General features: G+C 38.0%; 1 protein-coding gene across 2 annotated transcripts in view; it reads left to right on the top strand.

The window, feature by feature from the left end:
- Positions 1–24539, top strand: part of b4galnt3b (beta-1,4-N-acetyl-galactosaminyl transferase 3b) — a 99860-nt gene that overhangs the window by 12493 nt on the left and 62828 nt on the right. Inside the window, exons 1-3 of one of the 2 annotated variants that reach the window (XM_062061217.1) lie at positions 3865–4244; positions 5348–5400; positions 5515–5580. In XM_062061217.1, the coding sequence (XP_061917201.1) occupies positions 4205–4244; positions 5348–5400; positions 5515–5580 (159 nt within the window). In that variant the 5' untranslated portion in view covers positions 3865–4204. Of the gene's footprint in view, positions 1–3864; positions 4245–5347; positions 5401–5514; positions 5581–24539 lie in introns of those variants that run through there. The other variant, XM_062061216.1, reaches the window with a different exon arrangement.

The following is a 24539-nucleotide window of genomic DNA, read 5'->3' as shown; positions in this document are numbered from 1 at the left end:
TCTCTATATACATATTTATTTATTTGTTTTAATAAATTTTGGTTGAAGGGGGCGCATTTCAATTTCTTAAACACACTTGTTATTTCCTATGTTGGCCAGAGGGGGAGCACTTTTAAAAGCGACACGCAGTCAATTTGAAAAATCCCTCCTTTTTGGGACCACCCTCATTTTGATAGATGTCACCAGCAGGGGTGCAAATGAGACATTGTCTATTAGATGCAATGTTATTGGGACCATGATTTATGTCAACACTTGTTCACACCTCCTCATATGGAAGATACTTTTCCTTCTTCATGTCTCAAGAAGGCTAGAAATACATGAAAACACACACACACACACACACACACACATTCATATCTATGTATTTTTTTACCTTCTTGAGACCTGTGGAAAAATGCCTCCCTTTTTAGGACCAGCCTTTCTAGATATATAAAGAAGTGTATTTACAACATTAATAATACATGCATACTATGCAAATATAAACAAGCTTGTTGTGAAAAATGAGTCGGAATTTCACAAGAAAAACGTGTAATTTTGGCAGTATTATAATAAGTCGTCATTTTACTCAACGCAAGTCAACATTTTACAAGAAAAACTGAACATTTGTGCAATATTATGATAAATGTTGGAATTTTACTCAATAACAGTCGCAATTTTACAAGAAAAACTGAACATTTGTGCAATATTACGATAAAAGTTGGAATTTTACTCAATAACAGTTGCAATTTTACAAGAAAAAGCTTAAAATTTGGGCAGTTTTATGAAAGGAGTCGTCATTTTACTCGACAAAAGTCACAATTTTATAAAAAAACACTTTAAAATGTTGGCAATATTATAATAATAATCGGAATTTTAGTCGGCAAAAGGATGACAAGTCATCATTTTGACAAGTCATCATTGTACTAAAAAAATGTCACTATTTTACAAGAACAACAAAAAAATTGGCAATATTGTGATAAAAGTCTGAAATTTATATGACAAAAATGTTGCCATTTTGCATTAAAAAGTAATCATTTTACATTAAAAAAAAAGTAATAGTTTATGCGAAAATATTGCAATATTACAGAAAGAATATGATAAAATTGTTCCCAATTTTATAAAAAAAAAAAAGTCGACACATTGTGAGATAAAGACTGCTTTTAGTTCATTTTTTATTTTTGAATTTTTTGTTTGTACTTGGTTTTTAATCTTCATTATTTACTTCAATGTATGTCTCTATATACATATTTATTTATTTATTTAAATTAATTTTGGCCAAAGGGGGCGCATTTCAATTTCTTACACACACTTGTTATTTCATATGTTGACCAGAGGGGAAGCACTTTTAAAACTGACGCACAGTCAATTTGATAAATCCCTCCTTTTTGGGACCACCCTCATTTTGATAGATGCCACCACAAATGAGACATTCTCTATTAGATGCAATGTTATTGTTTATGTCATCACTTGTTCACACCTCCTCATATGGAAGATACTTTTCCCTCTTCATGTCTCAAGAAGGGTAGAAATACAAGCACACACACACACACACACACACACACACACACACACACACACACACACACACACACACACACACACACACACACACACACACACACACACACACACACACACACTCTTTGAACAAAGCTTGACATGTAAACACATGCCAAAAGCTGTAATGTAGGTAAGGTAGGGGCTCGCTTTCCATACATTCCTTTGCAATTCTCCGCCAAAACACACACACACACACACACACACACACACACACACACACACACACACACACACACACACACACACACACACACACACACACACACACACACACACACACACATTTCATGACACAATGAAGACACACAGCACTGCAGCAGAGGAAGTGAAGATGACAACATGTGACGTTTGCTTAACGTCGTCGTGATGGCGAGTGACATACCAAAAACGGTTAATTTCATGTCGATCCACAAGATGTTTTTTTATGTTATCAATAAAGCAAGCAATGAAGTCTGTTTTTAAGGCTATTTAACTGCATATGAAAGTTGCATATTTGTGGTGGTGATGTAAGTATTTATGTCATGTAGTAACATTCATAATAACATGTAATATATACATGATGCAAGTATATATGTCATGTAGTAACATTCATAATAACATGTAAAATTTGAGAAGTGAGAACTTACTTCACGATGGAGTGTTTTCTACCAGGCTTTTTTGTGCTTAGTTGGCATTGACAATTGCAACGGAGGTACAGAAGTTTGTCTAAGCTGGTCCAGTCTTTGTCTCCTCACCAAGTTGAGACAGTTTTTAGTCTGCAACTGGACACGACGTCACGTGCGACAAAGGTATTGAAACATGACACCCTTTGACTTCACGTGAAATGATGCCCGGCAGTAGCGTCTTCTGAACCCAGCCCTTATGAGTCATCAACTGCAGAATCACAACGCCACTGTTCATTTGTTTATTAACCAACCAGGAAGTTGCTTTTTTTGTTGTTTAACTTTCTACCAAAGTTTGGAGACACCCTCGCATTCATCAGCATGCAAAAGTGTCTCATACTTTTGCATGTTTACACGGCAGAGGTCTGTGCTCTAGTGCAGTGTTTTTCAACCTTTTTTGAGCCCAGGCACATTTTTTTGCGTTGACTGTAAAAAGTGGTTGGATATGACTTTAAACCATAACCAAGCATGCATCAATATAGCTTTAGTGTTTTAGTTCTTGTCTTGCGCTTCTATTTTGGTGACTTTTTCTATTTTTTGGGGGTATTTTCCCATAGCAGTTTCATGTCTTCCTTTGAGCGATATTTCCCGCATCTACTTTGTTTTAGCAGTCAAGAATATTTCAGTTGTTTTTAATCCTTCTTTGTGGGGACATTGTTGATTGTCATGTCATGTTCGGATGTACTTTTGTGGACGCCGTCTTTGCTCCACAGTAAGTCTTTGCTGTCGTCCAGCATTCTGTTTTTGTTTACTCTGTAGCCAGTTCAGTTTAAGAACAGCTGCTAGGCAACACGTCACAGTGATCAGGTGACCCTTCTGAAGAAGACTGCAGATGACAGTCCAAACACGTCAGGTTAAAAATTCCATCTAATATACCGAAAACATGGTCTGATTACAAGAACATTTGAAAAGCCGCTATAAATAGTCCGTCTGCGTTAGCGCTTATAATAACAATATCACTAATACTTAGTTAATATTGAAGTCATGAAATGTAAATGGAGTATTGTTGGTGCTTTTTTGGGGGGAGGTTTATGGGCAGAATAGAGCAGTGTTTTTCAACCTTTTTTTGAGCCAAAGCACATTTTTTGCGTTAAAAAAATCCGTAGGCACACCACCAGCAGACATCATTAAAAAAACGAAACTCAGTTGACAGTAAAAAGTCGTTGCAATTGTTGGATATGACTTTAAAGCATAACCAAGCATGCATCACTATAGCTCTTGTCTCAAAGTAGGTGTACTGTCACCACCTGTCACATCACACCCTGACTTATGTGGACTTTTTTGCTGTTTTCCTGTGTGTAGTGTTTTACTTCTTGTCTTGCACTCCTATTTTAATGGCTTTTTCCTCTTTTTTCTGTATTTTCCTGTTGTCACAATGAGTTGTTGACGAACCCCAAGATGCAGAGACGGCAGGCATTGAACAGGAAAACATGATTTAATTTAACACTATAGCAAAAAAAACAACAAAAGGGTACAAAGAAAAGGCGCGCACAAGGCGGAGAACAAACTTGGCTATGAACTAAAATAGCACAAAGGCTAACTGTCGACAAGAAACAAAAACACTTACTGTGACACGAGGGAACTATGACATGAGCAGAGTAAACAAAAGTAGACAGAGCTACAACGACGAGTATTACAACGACAGGTAGAAGCTACAATAATCCAGCGCAGAGTGGAGGAAAAAGCAGGTCTAAATAGCAGCTGGCTGATTGACACCAGGTGTGGCCCGGTGCCAATCAGCCACAGCTGAGGGGAAAAAACACTCAGGGAGACAATCAGGAAATAACCAAAATAAGAGTGCTGACAGGAACTAAAGACAGGAAACAAAGACAAACGCAGAGGAAAACTAAGACATAGCCAGACTGTCAGGGACAAGCCTGACACCTGTAGCAGTTTCGTGTCTTCCTTTGAGCGATATTTCCTGCATCTACTTTGTTTTAGCAATCCAGAATATTTCAGTTGTTTTTATCCTTCTTTTTGGGGACATTGTTGACTGTCATGTCATGTTCGGATCTACTTTGTGGACGCCGTCTTTGCTCCGCAGTAAGTCTTTGCTGTCGTCCAGCATTCTGTTTTTTGTTTACTTTGCAGCCGGTTCGGTTTTAGTCTCGTTCTGCATAGCCTTCCCTAAGCTTCAATGCCTTTTCTTAGGGGGCACTCGCATTTTGGTTTAAGCATTAGACACCTTTTTTACCTGCTCTGCCACCTGCTGATATGGAAGAGTATTACACGGTTACTCTGCCGCGCTCTAGACAGCACCGACACTCAACAACAACACATCATTTGCAGACTATGATTACTGCTTTGCAAAAAATATTTTTAACCCAAATAGGTGAAATTAGATAATCTCCCAGTCTGTATCTCACGGCACACTAGCGTGCCGCGGCACAGTGGTTGAAAAACACTGCTCTAGTAAATGACACTGTACAGTACAGTACAGAAGCCCATCCAACGCAATCTTTGTTTTCTTGGAATTCAAGGTTTGTTTGTTTTAATACTTTGAAAGTTGTTTAAAAAGTTGATGCTTGAGAGGGAAAAACAAGTGCACATGTTATCCACTATACATTGTGTCAAAGTCAAAGACGGCACAGAGGTAAAAATAAACCCTCGCTCGCTTTCCCCAACCACCACTCTAGAATTACTTGTGTTGCCAAAGCTGGCGCTGTCTCCCCCAATGGGTGTGGGTGTCTCCACCCCAGTGATAATGACACACTTCATTCCACCAGCAATGGCTCCCCTCGCTCCCGCCACAAGCCCATAAAAACAAAGACAAAGATCTTCTCTTTTTTCATCAAGTTTTCATTTGAAAAGTGTGATTTTTGGCAGGTGAGGCAACACCTTTGCCCCCATTCAATGGGTGGGGACACTGGGCTTTATTGTTCATGTGACAAAGGCTCGATAGAAGTGGAAGTAGAACTTTCAAAGAGTGGAAATGTATTACATAAGCTCCAAAGTAATGGAGGAAAAAGGCTAAAAAGAGGGGAAATGGAGGAAAAGGTCAAAAAAACAACATAACCTGGTAGGTAAAACATTCAGAGCACAGATTACCAGAAGCTTCAGCGTCTGGCGAGTAAAGTTTATTTTAATATCCAATGTAAATCTTGCGACTATGTTTTTGTCTTAAGCGTGTGTTTGTGTTTCGGAAGGTACAAATCCAGATGACGGCAGCAGCTGGAAGGCAGCCACGCTTGACCAAAGGGTAAGCAACTAAAAAATGGTGCATGTTAAAAAAAGAGGTGGTCACACTGTAGAAAAAGGGATGATTTTGGGATAACCAGCATGGACTCTTTCTCAAATCATGACTCTTTTCCAGGTGAGGGTGGGACATTCACTTGAGGATTCTAATGCAGGATTTCTACCACAGTCATGGATACCACAGGTGCATTTTTGTTTTGTCTTTATTGGTATCTCCATTTCTGCCTTTTCTTCCCCATTACATAATGCTAGGTTCACACCAACGGCGCTTTGACGGCGCCTTAAAGCGGCATGCAAAGCGGCTTTAAAGCGTAACAAAGCCTGATTAAAGCGCGAGGGTCGTAATGGATGGTGGGAAAGCTTGTAGTGAAGCGGGACATGCGGCAAGTTCGCCAAAATTTTTTAAACGGTTTAAAAAAAATTGGCGCTCAGTCAAGGATGGAATAAAGCGCCGAGAGCGTATCAAAGCCTGACAAAGCTCAGCAAAGCTTGACTCAAAGCGTAGGAAAGCTTAACAGATCTTGGTTCAAAGCGCGGACCCCAGTCTACAACTGCAAATAGGAAGTGACTGTGATATTGACTATCCATCCATCCATCCATTTTCTACCGCTTATTCCCTTCGGGGTCGCGGGGGGCGCCGGAGCCTATCTCAGCTACAATCGGGCGGAAGGCGGTGTACACCCTGGACAGTGACATTGAATATAAAAAATAAAAGAAATGCCTTTTATTATTGTCAACTAGCATAAGAAATGAAAGATAGATATTTATTAAGATGACAAAGAAATAAAAGAAATGAAGATATAAAACATAATAAATAATAAACATAATATAACGAAAAAAGAAGAGAAATTGAAAAAACAAATGAATATAAAACATAATAAATAATAAATAATAAACATAATATAACGGGGGGAAAAAGAGAAATTAAAAAAATAAATGAATATAAAACATAATAAATAATAAACATAATATAACGAAAAAAGAAGAGAAATTGAAAAAATAAATGAATATAAAACATAATAAATAATAAACATAATATAACGAAAAAAGAAGAGGAATTGAAAAAACAAATGAATATAAAACATAATAAATAATAAACATAATATAACGGGGAAAAAAAGAGAAATTGAAAAAATAAATGAATATAAAACATAATAAATAATAAACATAATATAATGAAAAAAGAAGAGAAATTGAAAAAACAAATGAATATAAAACATAATAAATAATAAATAATGAACATAATATAACGGGAAAAAAAAGAGAAATTGAAAAAATAAATGAATATAAAACATAATAAATAATAAACATAATATAACGAAAAAAGAAGAGGAATTGAAAAAACAAATGAATATAAAACATAATAAATAATAAATATAATATAACGAAAAAAGAAGAGGAATTGAAAAAACAAATGAATATAAAACATAATAAATAATAAACATAATGTAACGGGAAAAAAAAGAGAAATTGAAAAAATAAATGAATATAAAACATAATAAATAATAAACCTAATATAACGGGGAAAAAAAGAGAAATTGAAAAAATAAATGAATATAAAACATAATAAATAATAAACATAATATAACGAAAAAAGAAGAGCAATTGAAAAAATAAATGAATATAAAACATAATAAATAATAAACATAATATAACGAAAAAAGAAGAGGAATTGAAAAAACAAATGAATATAAAACATAATAAATAATAAACACAATATAACGGGGAAAAAAAGAGCAATTGAAAAAATAAATGAATATAAAACATAATAAATAATAAACAGAATATAACAAAAAAAGAAGAGAAATTGAAAAAATAAATGAATATAAAACATAATAAATAATAAACATAATATAACAGAAAAAAAAGAGAAATTTAAAAAATAAATGAATATAAAAAATGTGTGGAAAACAGTATACTGAGTTTTTCACATTTTTTTCTTATTTTTGTTGTAACAATGCACAACAGAGCTTGATAATCGTGTCAGAGCCTGATTTAAAGCGTCAGGATCGCATCAAAGCGTAATAAAGTTCAATAAAGCGTAATAAAACATATCAAAGCGTGATTTAAAGCGTATCAAAGCGGCATCAAATCGTCAGGAACGGTAACAAAGCGGCAACTAATTCGTATCAGAGCGTATCAGAACGTATCAAAGCATAACATTACTTCGGAGATCGGGATATTCGTGGAAAAATTGACAAAAATGACGGCGCTTTGCTCGCCGCTTTAAAGCGCGGCAAGCGCCGTTGGTGTGAACCAGGCATAATGCCTTTAAGTGTTTTCTTCATGTTTTTGTTTTGTTTAGTTCCACAATGTGTCACGTTTAAAATAGAGTTCAGCGAATGGCCACACTTTGCCTTCCTGGTGAAATAATCGGCTCTTCAAAAGTGTTGCCAAATGGACAGAAGATTGTTTCTAGAATGTGGTTTTTTTAGCACCTATTAAAGGTATAAAGGTGGGGTTCCACGCTTCTGGAGGTCTTCCACTCGCTGTGTGCATCAAATACTTTTATATTTGATGACCGAATAAAAGCATGACTCAAGACACAGCCCTCCGTCACTTTTAATATGCCAAAAGTATTTGGTCACCTGCCTTGACTCACATATGAACTTGAAGTGCCATCCCATTCCTATTCAATATGACCTTTTGCAGCTATTACAGCTTCAACTCTTCTGGGAAGGCTGTCCACAAGGTTGCAGAGTGTGTTTATAGGAATTTTCCACCATTCTTCCAAAAACAAATTGGTGAGGTCACACACTGATGTTGGTGGAGAAGGCCTGGCTCTCAGTCTCCGTTCTAATTCATCCCAAAGGTGTTCTATCGGGTTCAGGTCAGGACTCTGTGCAGGCCAGTCAAGTTCATACACACCAGACTCTGTCATCCATGTCTTTATGGACCTTGCTTTGTGCACAGTCATGTTGGGAGAGGAAGGGGCCCGCTCCAAACTGTTCCCACAAGGTTGGGAGCATGGAATTGTCCAAAATGTTTTGGTATCCTGGAGCATTCAAAGGTCCTTTCACTGGAACTAAGGGGCCAAGCCCAACTCCTGAAAAACAACCCCACACCATAATTCTTCCGCTGACACCATCTCTGTCAGTTTAGATGGCTTACCACTTCGTAGCTGTTGTTCCCAAATTCTTCCATTTTCTTATAATAAAGTTGACTTTGAAGCGAGGAAGTTTCAAGACTGGATTTGTTGCACAGGTGGCATCCTGTGACAGTTCCATGCTGGAAATCACTGAGAGCGGCCCATTCTTTCACAAATGTTTGTGGAAACAGTCTCCATACCTAAGTGCTTGATTTGATACACCCGGCCAAGTGATTAGGACACCTGATTCTCATTATTTGGATGGGTGGCCAAATACTTTTGGCAATATAGTGTACCTCTACTGGCTAAATAGAGCTACCAAGATATGGCCCGCAAAGACCTGGAATGACCATGCGTCTATTTGTTTCTAAATGTAGTCCACTTTCTATTTTGACAGAAAAAAATACATGTACTTTATGCAATTTAATGTATTTTAAACTTCATCTAATATTGCAACAAATATTATATTATCACACATTCCAAACATCAAAAATAAGTACTTAAACATCTGCTTGACTCATGATTTTGAAGCAACTTATCCGTCAAATGTAATGTAAAAAATATTTTTCGGTAAAAAATTGGTAGCTCAGTTGCCAGAATTTTACCGTAAAAACATGAGACCAAAAAAAAGGTGTCATATTGTTTTTCCATTTACAGTAATACACCGTAAAAACAACCACCGTAGATTTTACAGTAAAACAGTGCTACTGTTTTCCCATTTACATTTACACTGTAAATAACATGGTACATTTTATGGTAACATTTTGGCAGCTAAATTTTACTCTAAAATTACATATTTTTCTTACAGTGTACGTAAAAATATATAACAATAAATGTGTAATGAAGCAATTTAAAATGTATATATTATTCACTGTTACAGGTGGCCCTCTGAGGGCACCATGTGGCCCTCAATGAAAACCAGATTGACACCCCTGGTCTAAAGACTTTTAGTTAGTTTTTTCATGAAAAAAAACTAGCAACAAATCTAGCATCTTTTTATGGCGTTGTTATAAAATGTACTCGTGTTTAGAGACTACTTATGTTCCGCATGAAGTCACACTCGCTTCCAGTTGGACTTTTCCTTTTCAAAAGCCGCCACTGTCCTCTTAATATTAGCATATTTTGTAGATGGCCGTCCTTGGGTATACCTGGGACATATTAAAATTACATCAACATCACAGACATGCTGACAACACTCCAGACAATAGCGTGCAGTGTTTCCCATAAACTGCCAAGATACCTGTGGCGGTGGGGGCGTGGCTATGGGCGTGGTCACCATGACATCATCGATTAATTTGCATAATGTACTACAATGATATGATTTTCTCTAAAAAGGCTCAAAAAATTTATACTTACTAATTAATAATAACAGTTTTGTTTTAAATGTCCATCCATCCATCCATTTTACAATATAATTACAACACTTTATGTACATATTTATATACAGATTTGAACAATAAGTTATTCACTGATATATATTTATTAATTGTGGTTCTTACAAAAAATATATCTTATAAAATATAAAAGCTAAAATGTCTCTTAAAGCTCTGCCCCTTCAATTAGTGCATACTAAATAATTTAACTTTAGCCTACTACTACAACCATATTATTTACCAGCAACATAAAGTGAAACAGAGGCAGAGGTGTCCTGCCACAGTCAGTAACAAATAAACAGAAAACAGTAGTGGTCAAATACAAATAAGGCAACAAGAGAAGTATCCTACACTTCTCTTTTGTAAAGTAAATCTGAACAGCCTATATGGGCATCTACATCAACTATATGATTTGCCTGAGAAGCTGGACAGGACAAAAAAAAAATATATATATATATATATATATATATATATATATATATATATATATATATATATATATATATATATATATATATATATATATATATATATATATATATATATATATATATATATATATATATATGTATATATATTATTATTATTTTTTTAATTTTTAATTTTTAATTTTTTATTTATGGCGGATGTAATTCTTTCGTGGCGGGCCGCCACAAATAAATGAATGTGTGGGAAACACTGGCGTGGGTTTTGTTTACATCCGCTGTTGGCAGCGCGGAAAACCAAAACTTTTTTGATGAATCACTTGTCGATAATGCGCAAATGATAGGCTATTTTTTATGTATTTATATATCAATTCATACTGTAACGACCAGCTGGTGTTAATGTTTAATGTTGGTGTGGCTTGGATTTGATGTTAGTTTTTCCCATGTTTGCAAACACACGGTCAGTGCCTGAGAGGTGATTGGCGGAGAATGAGGAAAATGTTGTTGCAGAGACAAAAATGTTTGCACGGGTGGTAAAACCTGTTGGCATGGAGCCGTTTGTTATAATGAGATTGGCAATAAAAGTTAAAAATAGCGTCAGACTTTGTGTGATTTATTCTGGGTGTACAATACATTACATTTCTTTCATTTGTTTTCAAGTTAAGAAAAACTTGTTTTCAAAGTGTGGCGGTACGCCAAATTCAATTACATCAAGTGGAAACCCTGCATTCTTTGGCAAACCAGGCGCGTAGGGTGTGTGTTGTGAAGCGGAGTTACGCGTAATCTGACTATAAGCCGCTACTTTTCTCCCTACGCTTTGCACCCCGCGGCATATAAAATGGTGCGTCTAATTTGTGAATTTTTCTTCGCTAATGGCCATGTTTTGTAATCGACAAATAGTTTTCAGCAGACACTGAATGAATGGGTGTGGTACTGTTATTGCTCATTGCACGTGTTTCAGGTTGGAAATGTACTTCCTGTTTTAATGCCTTGAACCGGAAGTAAAACTCTCCATAGCGTTCTGCTGGAAAGGATTCTCTATTCGTCACTCCCAGCAATGTTTGTAAGTTTTACAATATAACTAAAACAATTCATACTTACTAAACCATCCCATGTGTGATGTCTGCAGGAGTGTTTTCATGTATATTTATACGTGCTATCGTATTATAAAAACTAGCGTTGTTAGCATTAGCGAATATGCTAACACATTAACAAGTGGCTGTTGTATTAACCTACAATGGTATTATGTTTGTATTTGGTCCAGTTTCGTAAATTCACCAAAACGTCACAGTAGAGTTATTGAGTCTGTTTAGCTGATTGGAGAGCTAGCGTCCGCAGCTAACAGGTCCATGACGATGACTTCTGTTTTGTTTGATCAGCTGTTTTACTGCCGTGTGACAGGCACTGTTTGGAAACAACTAAGGTATTTAAATAAACATTTACAAAATATTTTGTACCAGTTTATATCCGTGGCTTATGATCCGGTGAGGCTAATATATGTAAACATTTGTATTTCTTCTAAGATTACATGCTATGATAGTGTCATTAAGCTAGCGTTGTTAGCACTAGCGAATATGCTAACACATTAACAAGTGGCTGTTGTATTATTAACTTACAATTGTATTATGTTTGTATTTGGTCCAGTTTTGGAAATTCAGTAAAACGTCACAGTAGAGTTATTGAAGCTGTTTAGCTGATTGGAGAGCTAGCGTCCGCAGCTAATGGGTCCATGACCATGACTTCTGTTTTGTTTGATCACCCGTTTTACTGCCGTGTGACAGGAACTGTTTGGAAACAACTAAGGTATGTAAATAAACATTTACAGGATATTTTGTACCGGTATAGATCCGTGGCTTATGATCCGTTGTGGCTAATATACGTAAACATGTGTATTTCTTTTAAGATTTGGTGGGTGTGCTCTATAGCCAAGAATTTACTGTACTTCACAAGTTCACACTTTCAGTTATGCTACATTGCCACACCTCCATTATGATTTTTTTTTATGGGCGAGGGTGAAGCAGAAGCGCCACATCTGCATCCGTGCCATGCGTCCCGGAATAAGTCAATGTAAGGGAAACACACTATTATGTTAGATCCACTATGGACTGGACTCTCACAATATTATGTTAGATCCACTATGGACTGGACTCTCACAATATTATGTTAGATCCACTATGGACTGGACTCTCACTATTATGTTAGATCCACTAGGGACTGGACTCTCACAATATTATGTTAGATCCACTATGGACTGGACTCTCACACTATTATGTTAGATCCACTATGGACTGGACTCTCACACTATTATGTTAGATCCATTATGGACTGGACTCTCACACTATTATGTTAGATCCACTATGGACTGGACTCTCACACTATTATGTTAGATCCACTATGGACTGGACTCTCACAATATTATGTTAGATCCACTATGGACTGGACTGTCACACTATTATGTTAGATCCACTATGGACTGGACTCTCACTATTATGTTAGATCCACTATAGACTGGACTCTCACTATTATGTTAGATCCACTATGGACTGGACTCTCACTATTATGTTAGATCCACTATGGACTGGACTCTCACACTATTATGTTAGATCCACTATGGACTGGACTCTCATACTATTATTTTAGATCCACTATGGACTGGACTCTCACACTATTATGTTAGATCCACTATGGACTGGACTCTCACACTATTATGTTAGATCCACTATGGACTGGACTCTCACACTACTATGTTAGATCCACTATGGACTGGACTCTCACAATATTATGTTAGATCCATTATGGACTGGACTCTCACACTATTATGTTAGATCCACTATGGACTGGACTCTCACACTATTATGTTAGATCCACTATGGACTGAACTCTCACTATTATGTTAGATCCACTATGGACTGGACTCTCACACTATTATGTTAGATCCACTATGGACTGGACTCTCACAATATTATGTTAGATCCATTATGGACTGGACTCTCACACTATTATGTTAGATCCACTATGGACTGGACTCTTACAATATTATGTTAGATCCACTATGGACTGGACTCTCACACTATTATGTTAGATCCACTATGGACTGGACTCTCACAATATTATGTTAGATCCACTATGGACTGGACTCTCACTATTATGTTAGATCCACTAGGGACTGGACTCTCACACTATTATGTTAGATCCACTATGGACTGGACTCTCACAATATTATGTTAGATCCATTATGGACTGGACTCTCACACTATTATGTTAGATCCACTATGGACTGGACTCTCACTATTATGTTAGATCCACTATGGACTGGACTCTCACAATATTATGTTAGATCCATTATGGACTGGACTCTCACACTATTATGTTAGATCCACTATGGACTGGACTCTCACAATATTATGTTAGATCCATTATGGACTGGACTCTCACACTATTATGTTAGATCCACTATGGACTGGACTCTCACACTATTATGTTAGATCCACTATGGACTGGACTCTCACAATATTATGTTAGATCCACTATGGACTGGACTCTCACACTATTATCTTAGATCCACTATGGACTGGACTCTCACACTATTATGTTAGATCCACTATGGACTGGACTCTCACACTATTATGTTAGATCCACTATGGACTGAACTCTCACTATTATGTTAGATCCACTATGGACTGGACTCTCACACTATTATGTTAGATCCACTATGGACTGGACTCTCACAATATTATGTTAGATCCACTATGGACTGGACTCTCACTATTATGTTAGATCCACTAGGGACTGGACTCTCACAATATTATGTTAGATCCACTATGGACTGGACTCTCACACTATTATGTTAGATCCACTATGGACTGGACTGTCACACTATTATGTTAGATCCACTATGGACTGGACTCTCACTATTATGTTAGATCCACTATAGACTGGACTCTCACTATTATGTTAGATCCACTATGGACTGGACTCTCACTATTATGTTAGATCCACTATGGACTGGACTCTCACACTATTATGTTAGATCCACTATGGACTGGACTCTCATACTATTATTTTAGATCCACTATGGACTGGACTCTCACACTATTATGTTAGATCCACTATGGACTGGACTCTCACACTATTATGTTAGATCCACTATGGACTGGACTCTCACACTACTATGTTAGATCCACTATGGACTGGACTCTCACAATATTATGTTAGATCCATTATGGACTGGACTCTCACACTATTATGTTAGATCCACTATGGACTGGACTCTCACACTATTATGTTAGATCCACTATGGACTGAACTCTCACTATTATGTTAGACCCACTATGGACTGGACTCTCACACTATTATGTTAGATCCACTATGGACTGGACTCTCACAATATTATGTTAGATCCATTATGGACTGGACTCTCACACTATTATGTTAGATCCACTATGGACTGGACTCTTACAATATTATGTTAGATCCACTATGGACTGGACTCTCACACTATTATGTTAGATCCACTATGGACTGGACTCTCACAATATTATGTTAGATCCACTATGGACTGGACTCTCACTATTATGTTAGATCCACTAGGGACTGGACTCTCACACTATTATGTTAGATCCACTATGGACTGGACTCTCACACTATTATGTTAGATCCACTATGGACTGGACTCTCACAATATTATGTTAGATCCACTATGGACTGGACTCTCACACTATTATCTTAGATCCACTATGGACTGGACTCTCACACTATTATGTTAGATCCACTATGGACTGGACTCTCACACTATTATCTTAGATCCACTATGGACTGGACTCTCACACTATTATGTTAGATCCACTATGGACTGGACTCTCACACTATTATGTTAGATCCACTATGGACTGAACTCTCACTATTATGTTAGATCCACTATGGACTGGACTCTCACACTATTATGTTAGATCCACTATGGACTGGACTCTCACAATATTATGTTAGATCCATTATGGACTGGACTCTCACACTATTATGTTAGATCCACTATGGACTGGACTCTTACAATATTATGTTAGATCCACTATGGACTGGACTCTCACACTATTATGTTAGATCCACTATGGACTGGACTCTCACAATATTATGTTAGATCCACTATGGACTGGACTCTCACAATATTATGTTAGATCCACTATGGACTGGACTCTCACTATTATGTTAGATCCACTAGGGACTGGACTCTCACAATATTATGTTAGATCCACTATGGACTGGACTCTCACACTATTATGTTAGATCCACTATGGACTGGACTGTCACACTATTATGTTAGATCCACTATGGACTGGACTCTCACTATTATGTTAGATCCACTATAGACTGGACTCTCACTATTATGTTAGATCCACTATGGACTGGACTCTCACTATTATGTTAGATCCACTATGGACTGGACTCTCACACTATTATGTTAGATCCACTATGGACTGGACTCTCATACTATTATTTTAGATCCACTATGGACTGGACTCTCACACTATTATGTTAGATCCACTATGGACTGGACTCTCACACTATTATGTTAGATCCACTATGGACTGGACTCTCACACTATTATGTTAGATCCACTATGGACTGGACTCTCACAATATTATGTTAGATCCATTATGGACTGGACTCTCACACTATTATGTTAGATCCACTATGGACTGGACTCTTACAATATTATGTTAGATCCACTATGGACTGGACTCTCACACTATTATGTTAGATCCACTATGGACTGGACTCTCACAATATTATGTTAGATCCACTATGGACTGGACACTCACTATTATGTTAGATCCACTAGGGACTGGACTCTCACACTATTATGTTAGATCCACTATGGACTGGACTCTCACACTATTATGTTAGATCCACTATGGACTGAACTCTCACTATTATGTTAGATCCACTATGGACTGGACTCTCACACTATTATGTTAGATCCACTATGGACTGGACTCTCACAATATTATGTTAGATCCATTATGGACTGGACTCTCACACTATTATGTTAGATCCACTATGGACTGGACTCTTACAATATTATGTTAGATCCACTATGGACTGGACTCTCACACTATTATGTTAGATCCACTATGGACTGGACTCTCACAATATTATGTTAGATCCACTATGGACTGGACACTCACTATTATGTTAGATCCACTAGGGACTGGACTCTCACACTATTATGTTAGATCCACTATGGACTGGACTCTCACAATATTATGTTAGATCCATTATGGACTGGACTCTCACACTATTATGTTAGATCCACTATGGACTGGACTCTCACTATTATGTTAGATCCACTATGGACTGGACTCTCACACTATTATGTTAGATCCACTATGGACTGGACTCTCACAATATTATGTTAGATCCATTATGGACTGGACTCTCACACTATTATGTTAGATCCAATATGGACTGGACTCTTACAATATTATGTTAGATCCACTATGGACTGGACTCTCACACTATTATGTTAGATCCACTATGGACTGGACTCTCACAATATTATGTTAGATCCACTATGGACTGGACTCTCACTATTATGTTAGATCCACTAGGGACTGGACTCCCACACTATTATGTTAGATCCACTATGGACTGGACTCTCACAATATTATGTTAGATCCATTATGGACTGGACTCTCACACTATTATGTTAGATCCACTATGGACTGGACTCTCACTATTATGTTAGATCCACTATGGACTGGACTCTCACACTATTATGTTAGATCCACTATAGACTGGACTCTCACAATATTATGTTAGATCCATTATGGACTGGACTCTCACACTATTATGTTAGATCCACTATGGACTGGACTCTCACACTATTATGTTAGATCCACTATGGACTGGACTCTCACAATATTATGTTAGATCCACTATGGACTGGACTCTCACACTATTATCTTAGATCCACTATGGACTGGACTCTCACACTATTATGTTAGATCCACTATGGACTGGACTCTCACACTATTATGTTAGATCCACTATGGACTGAACTCTCACTATTATGTTAGATCCACTATGGACTGGACTCTCACACTATTATGTTAGATCCACTATGGACTGGACTCTCACAATATTATGTTAGATCCATTATGGACTGGACTCTCACACTATTATGTTAGATCCACTATGGACTGGACTCTCACACTATTATGTTAGATCCACTATGGACTGGACTCTCACAATATTATGTTAGATCCACTATGGACTGGACTCTCACACTATTATGTTAGATCCACTATGGACTGGACTCTCACACTATTATGTTAGATCCACTATGGACTGGACTCTCACACTATTATGTTAGATCCACTATGGACTGAACTCTCACTATTATGTTAGATCCACTATGGACTGGACTCTCACACTATTATGTTAGATCCACTATGGACTGGACTCTCACAATATTATGTTAGATCCATTATGGACTGGACTCTCACACTATTATGTTAGATCCACTATGGACTGGACTCTTACAATATTATGTTAGATCCACTATGGACTGGACTCTCACACTATTATGTTAGATCCACTATGGACTGGACTCTCACAATATTATGTTAGATCCACTATGGACTGGACTCTCACTATTATGTTAGATCCACTAGGGACTGGACTCTCACAATATTATGTTAGATCCACTATGGACTGGACTCTCACTATTATGTTAGATCCACTATGGACTGGACTCTCACTATTATGTTAGATCCACTATGGACTGGACTCTCACACTATTATGTTAGATCCACTATGGACTGGACTCTCACACTATTATGTTAGATCCACTATGGACTGGACTCTCTCACTATTATGCTAGATCCACTATGGACTGGACTCTCACAATATTATGCTAGATCCACTCGACGTCCATTGCACCGGTCGCCCAGGGGGGGTCCACACATCTGTGGTCCCCTCCAAGGTTTCTCATTGTCATCCCATTGGGTTGAGTTTTTCCTTGCCCTGATGTGGGATCTGAGCCGAGGATGTCGTTGTGGCTTGTGCAGCCCTTTGAGACACTCGTAATTTAGGGCTATATAAGTAAACATTGATTGATTGATTGATTGATTGACAGTATTCGGTATGATTTATTTTTTTTGCGAGTTGCTATCGACTTGTTATTGGAGTATTTATACTTTTGACCACCCTACTTGCTACTCTTTGTTAGTCAAAACCGGCACCGGTGTGTGGCAGCGTTAAAATGTATTATTGTTATTTTTGCTTCATCTTCAAATGAAACATTATTGCAGGAGGAGAAGTGGGGTGAATGTGGATCAATAGATAAGGCAGGTACTGTCCTAGTTAGGTCCTATAGAGGTGTCACAAAGCATTAAGAGCTGTAGTCACAAAGTGTCAGGCATGAAGCCTTTAAAGGTGAACAATCAGTATACTCTCCAACATCCTTCATGCTAACATAGTGGATGTTTAATGTCATGTTTACCAAGGATCAGCCTCTACTAGCACCAGAAGGGAGGAGGCTCACACCAGTAGTGGTGTGCTCCTTTGTTGTCGCCCACGCACACACGGCTCAAATAACATGGCCTCTTTGGCAGATGTCAAATAGGTATTATGTTGTCAGGACACCTGGGCTTGTACTGAAACATGACATCTCCTGCTGTGTAAATGTATGAGCGTGTGTGTGTGTGTGTGTTTGTGTGTGTGTGTGTTGTTGTATTTCTACCCTTCTTGAGACATCAACAAGGAAAAGTACCTTCCACATGAGGAGGTGTGAACAAGTTGGGACTGAAATCATGGTCCCAATAACATTGCATCTAATAGAGAGCCAAACCAAAAGTCTGTGAACATTGCTCCAAAGTCAGGATTTTTTTTTTAAATTTAATGTGCATACAAAAGTAAACATTGACAGGTGCAGAGGCAGCAATATATGATAAAACAAGCTGAAGAAGGACTTCCCTATTCATCCCCCCTAAAAAAACGCCAGGTGAACAGCTGATTTTACGACATCCGGGTGCTGACGTAAGACAAGCCGCGTCCCATATGCCACCATAGGATGAACAAATACACTACGCTACTAAGACTATAGTGGCCATTAACAGTTAGCTTCTGTGGTCCGTGACTCGTTTGTCATCGGCCTTAAGCACGTTACAAAAAAACAAAAAAATAGAGATCTCATTTGCACCTCTGGTGGTGAAATCTATCAAAATTAGGGTGGTCCTAAAGAGGTAGGCATTTTTCAGAGGTCTCAAGAAGGTAACAAATACAAGTGTGTGTGTTCTTGTATTTCTACCCTTCTTGAGACATAAACAAGGAAAAGTACCTTCCACATGAGGAGGTGTGAACAAGTTGGGACTGAAATCATGGTCCCAATAACATTGCATCTAATGGAGAGCCAAACCAAAAGTCTGTGAACATTGCTCCAAAGTCGGGATTTTTTATTTATTTAATGTGCATACAAAAGTAAACATTGACAGGTGCAAAGGCAGATATATGATAAAACAAGCTGAAGAAGGACTTCCCTATTCATCCCCCCCAAAAAACGCCAGGTGAACAGCTGATTTTACGACATCCGGGTGCTGACGTAAAACAACCCGCGTCCCATATGTGACCATAGGATGAACAAATACACTAGGCTACTAAGACTATAGTGGCCATTAACAGTTAGCTTCTGTGGTCCATGACTCGTTTGTCATCGGCCTTAAGCATGTTACAAAAAACAAAAAAATAGAGATCTCATTTGCACCCCTGGTGGTGAAATCTATCAAAATTAGGGTGGTCCTAAAGAGGTAGGCATTTTTCAGAGGTCTCAAGAAGGTAACAAATGCAAGTGTGTGTTTGTGTGTGTGTTCTTATATTTATACCCTTCTTGAGACATAAACAAGGAAAAGTACCTTCCACATGAGGAGGTGTGAACAAGTTGGGACTGAAATCATGGTCCCAATAACATTGCATCTAATAGAGAGCCAAACCAAAAGTCTGTGAACATTGCTCCAAAGTCAGATTTTTTATTTATTTAATGTGCATACAAAAGTAAACATTGACCGGTGCAAAGGCAGCAATATATGATAAAACAAGCTGAAGAAGGACTTCCCTATTCACCCCCCCCCCAAAAAAAACGCCAGATGAACAGCTGATTTTACGACATCCGGGTGCTGACGTAAGACAACCCATATGTGACCATAGGAAGAACAAATACACTACGCTACTAAGACTATAGTGGCCGTTAACAGTTAGCTTCTGTGGTCCGTGACTCGTTTGTCATCGGCCTTAAGCACGATACAAAAAAACAAAAAATAGAGATCTCATTTGCAACCCTGGTGGTGAAATCTATAAAAATTAGGGTGGTCCTAAAGAGGTTAGGCATTTTTCAGAGGTCTCAAGAAGGTATCAAATGCAAGTTTGTGTGTTTGTGTGTGTAGTTAGAGAGGATATTTGACTTTGGCTTTTACTGTCACAAAGTTCCTGTTAGCCCTTTTTGCGTCAAACATATATTTATTTAGATTAAGCTTACACAAATAATACATGGTGTATTTGTCGCTGTCAAACAGAAAGCAGCAAATGCCATAAGAAATAATGTCCACCCGGGCGGGGTCTTCCACATTTCCTAAGCCAAGGACCTCAAAACTGAGGGAGGGATGGAGCCGGGACCCCCTACTTATACCCAGTGCATCTAGAAAGTTTTCACAGCGCTTTACTCTTTCCACATTTTGTTATGTTACAACCTTAAAGGCCTACTGAAATGATTTTTTAAAATTTAAACGGGAATAGCAGATCCATTCTATGTGTCATACTTGATCATTTCGCGATATTGCCATATTTTTGCTGAAAGGATTTAGTAGAGAACATCGACGATAAAGTTCGCAACTTTTGCTCGCTGATAAAAAAAAAAGCCTTGCCTGTACCGGAAGTAGCGTGACGTCACAGGAGGTAATATTCCTCACAATTCCCCATTGTTTACAATGGAGCGAGAGAGATTCGGACCGAGAAAGTGACGATTACCCCATTAATTTGAGCGAGGATGAAAGATTCGTAGATGAGGAACGTTACAGTGAAGGACTTGAGAGGCAGTGATGGACGTATCTTTTTTCACTCTGACCGTAACTTAGGTACAAACTGGCTCATTGGATTCCACACTCTCTCCTTTTTCTATTGTGAATCACGAATTTGTATTTTAAACCACCTCGGATACTATATCCTCTTGAAAATGAGAGTCGAGCACGCGAAATGGATGTTTAAAGTGACTTTTATCTCCAAGACAATACATCGGTGACACACTTAACTACTGAGCTAATGTGATAGCATCGTTCTCAAATGAAGATAGAAACAAAATAAATAAACCCCTGACTGGAAGGATAGACAGAAGACCAACAATACTATAAAACCATGTACATGTAACTACACGGTTAAAAATTCTCAGCCTGGTAAGGCTTAACTATGCTGTTGCTAACGACGCTAAGGCTAGTTTAGCAACTTAGCAACCGGACCTCACAGAACTATGTACTCTTCTCCTTTTTTTATTGTGTATCACGGATTTGTATTTTAAACCACCTCGGATACTATATCCTCTTGAAAATGAGAGTCGAGCACGCGAAATGGACATTTAAAGTGACTTTTATCTCCAAGACAATACATCGGTGACACACTTAGCTACTGAGCTAACGTGATAGCATCGTTCTCAAATGAAGATAGAAACAAAATAAATAAACCCCTGACTGGAAGGATAGACAGAAGACCAACAATACTATTAAACCATGTACATGTAACTACACGGTTAAAAATTCTCAGCCTGGTAAGGCTTAACAATGCTGTTGCTAACGACGCTAAGGCTAATTTAGCAACTTAGCAACCGGACCTCACAGAACTATGATAAAACATTAGCGCTCCACCTACACCAGCCAGCCCTCATCTTCCCATCAACAGCCGTGCTCACCTGCATTCCAGCGATCAACGGCGCGACGAAGGACTTCATCCGTGGGTTGGGTGTCAAGCATCGGCTAGGCGTCTTCTAAGTAAGTAGTCCTTGTTGTGTTGCTGTAAGTATTGTACTTAGCCGCTAAGACACCGATTGATCCCACCTACAATGTTCTTCTTTGCAGCCTCCATTGTTCATTAAACAAATTGCAAAAGATTCACCAACACAGATGTCCACAATACTGTGGAATTTTGTCGAAGAAAACAAGAGGTTTTTCTATCGGGTCCGATGGGGTCCAACCACTTCCGTAGATTTTCTGACGTCACGCGCATAAATCATATCCAAAGGAGTTTTTCAACCGGAAGTGTGGCGGGAATTTTAAAATGTCACTTTATAAGTTAACCCGGCCGTATTGGCATGTGTTGCAATGATAAGATTTCATCATTGATATATAAACTATCAGACTGCGTGGTTGGTAGTAGTGGCTTTCAGTAGGCCTTTAATGGAATACATTCATTTTTTGTCCTAAAAATTCTACACACAATACCCCATAATGACAGCATGAAAAAGTTTTTCTTAGAGATTTTTGCAAATGTATTAAAAATAAAAAACTCAAATCATACATAAGTATTCACAGCCTTTGCCATGAAGCTCAAAAATGAAGTCAGCTGATCATCCTTGAGATGTTCCTAAACCTTAATTGGAGTCCACTTGTAGTAAATTATTTAATTTAGAAATGATTTGAAAAGGCCCACAACTATATATAAAGTCTCACACTTGACAGTGTATGACAGAGCACAAATATATCAAAGGAATGGCTTCAGGATGTCCTTGAGTCAGAGCACAGACTTCAATCAGATTGAACATCTCTGGAAAGATCGGAAAAGATTGAACATCTCAGGAAAGATCGGAAAAGATTGAACATCTCTGGAAAGATCGGAAAAGATTGAACATCTCTGGAAAGATCGGAAAAGATTGAACATCTCATGAAAGATCGGAAAAGATTGAACATATCTGGAAAGATCGGAAAAGATTGAACACCTCATGAAAGATCGGAAAAGATTGAACATCTCTGGAAAGATCGGAAAAGATTGAACATCTCAGTAAAGATCGGAAAACATTAAACATCTCTGGAAAGATTGCAAAAGATTGAACATCTCTGGAAAGATCGGAAAATATTGAACATCTCTGGAAAGATCGGAAAAGATTGGACTTCTCTGGAAAGATGGGAAAAGATTGGACATCTCTGGAAAGATGGGAAAAGATTGAACATCTCTGGAAAGATCGGAAAAGATTGAACATCTCTGGAAAGATCGGAAAAGATTGAACATCTCTGGTAAGATCTGAAAAGATTGAACATCTCATGAAAGATCGGAAAAGATTGAACATATCTGAAAAGATTGAACATCTCTGGAAAGATCGCAAAAGATTGAACATCTCTGGAAAGATCGGAAAAGAGTACCTACCAAGAGTAAGGCTCGTTAAACTCCACTGTGTAGGGGGTGGGGAAGCAAGATGAAGGTGTTCCTGTGTTCTTTCATGTATGCTAATCAACAGAAAGATATTGTTCTAACTTTCATGTATGGTAATCAACAGAAAGATATTGTTCTAACCCAAGGACTTCAAAGCGGAGAGAAGACAGAATCTGCCCAATTTCCAGACGACCTCTTTTTGAACCTCCTTTTTGAACTGGTTTACGAACGTCTTTTTGAACTATTTTATGGACCTCTTTTGGAACTATTTTACGAACTCTTTTTGAACCGACCTTTTCTGTGAATTGTTTACCACCTTTTCTGTGAACTTTTTGCGACCTTTGTGGCCATGTGGTCGGGGGAGGGTCCAAAATAAAAGAAGGAGGCGTGCAATCTTTTGAACAGAGCGTGCTGAGATACTGTGCAAGGGTACAGTGTACAGACGACTCTCCTCAATATTGAGTCCAAATTGAATTCTGCCTCTATTTAATTATTTGCCTCTTGTCTTGTTTAATAGATGTCATCAGTGTTTGAACCTGACATTAACGGTATCGGTTTCAATCGGTAATTAAGAGTTGGACAATATCGGAATATCGGATATCGGCAAAAAAGCCATTATCGGACATCTCTAGCTGTGGTCCTTTTTACTGGACACTGATGTGTTGCATTGTTGAGAGCACTGAACATTACTCTACTTAGTTTTAAGTATAAAAGAGTAATGTCTCACACTCTCGCATTTTTGTAGAGCAAAGTGACACGTGCGGTTGCTTGCCAGTACAGAATAAGCAAGAGTTGCGGGTGCAAATGCGGCAGAAAAACAGCCGGCGGGTGCAAGTGGGAGTTTGTTGCTTTGCTA

This window comes from Entelurus aequoreus, linkage group LG10 (genome assembly GCF_033978785.1).
Source record: "Entelurus aequoreus isolate RoL-2023_Sb linkage group LG10, RoL_Eaeq_v1.1, whole genome shotgun sequence".
Classification (NCBI taxonomy): Eukaryota; Metazoa; Chordata; class Actinopteri; order Syngnathiformes; family Syngnathidae; genus Entelurus; species Entelurus aequoreus.
This window is presented reverse-complemented; position numbering and strand designations above follow the sequence as displayed.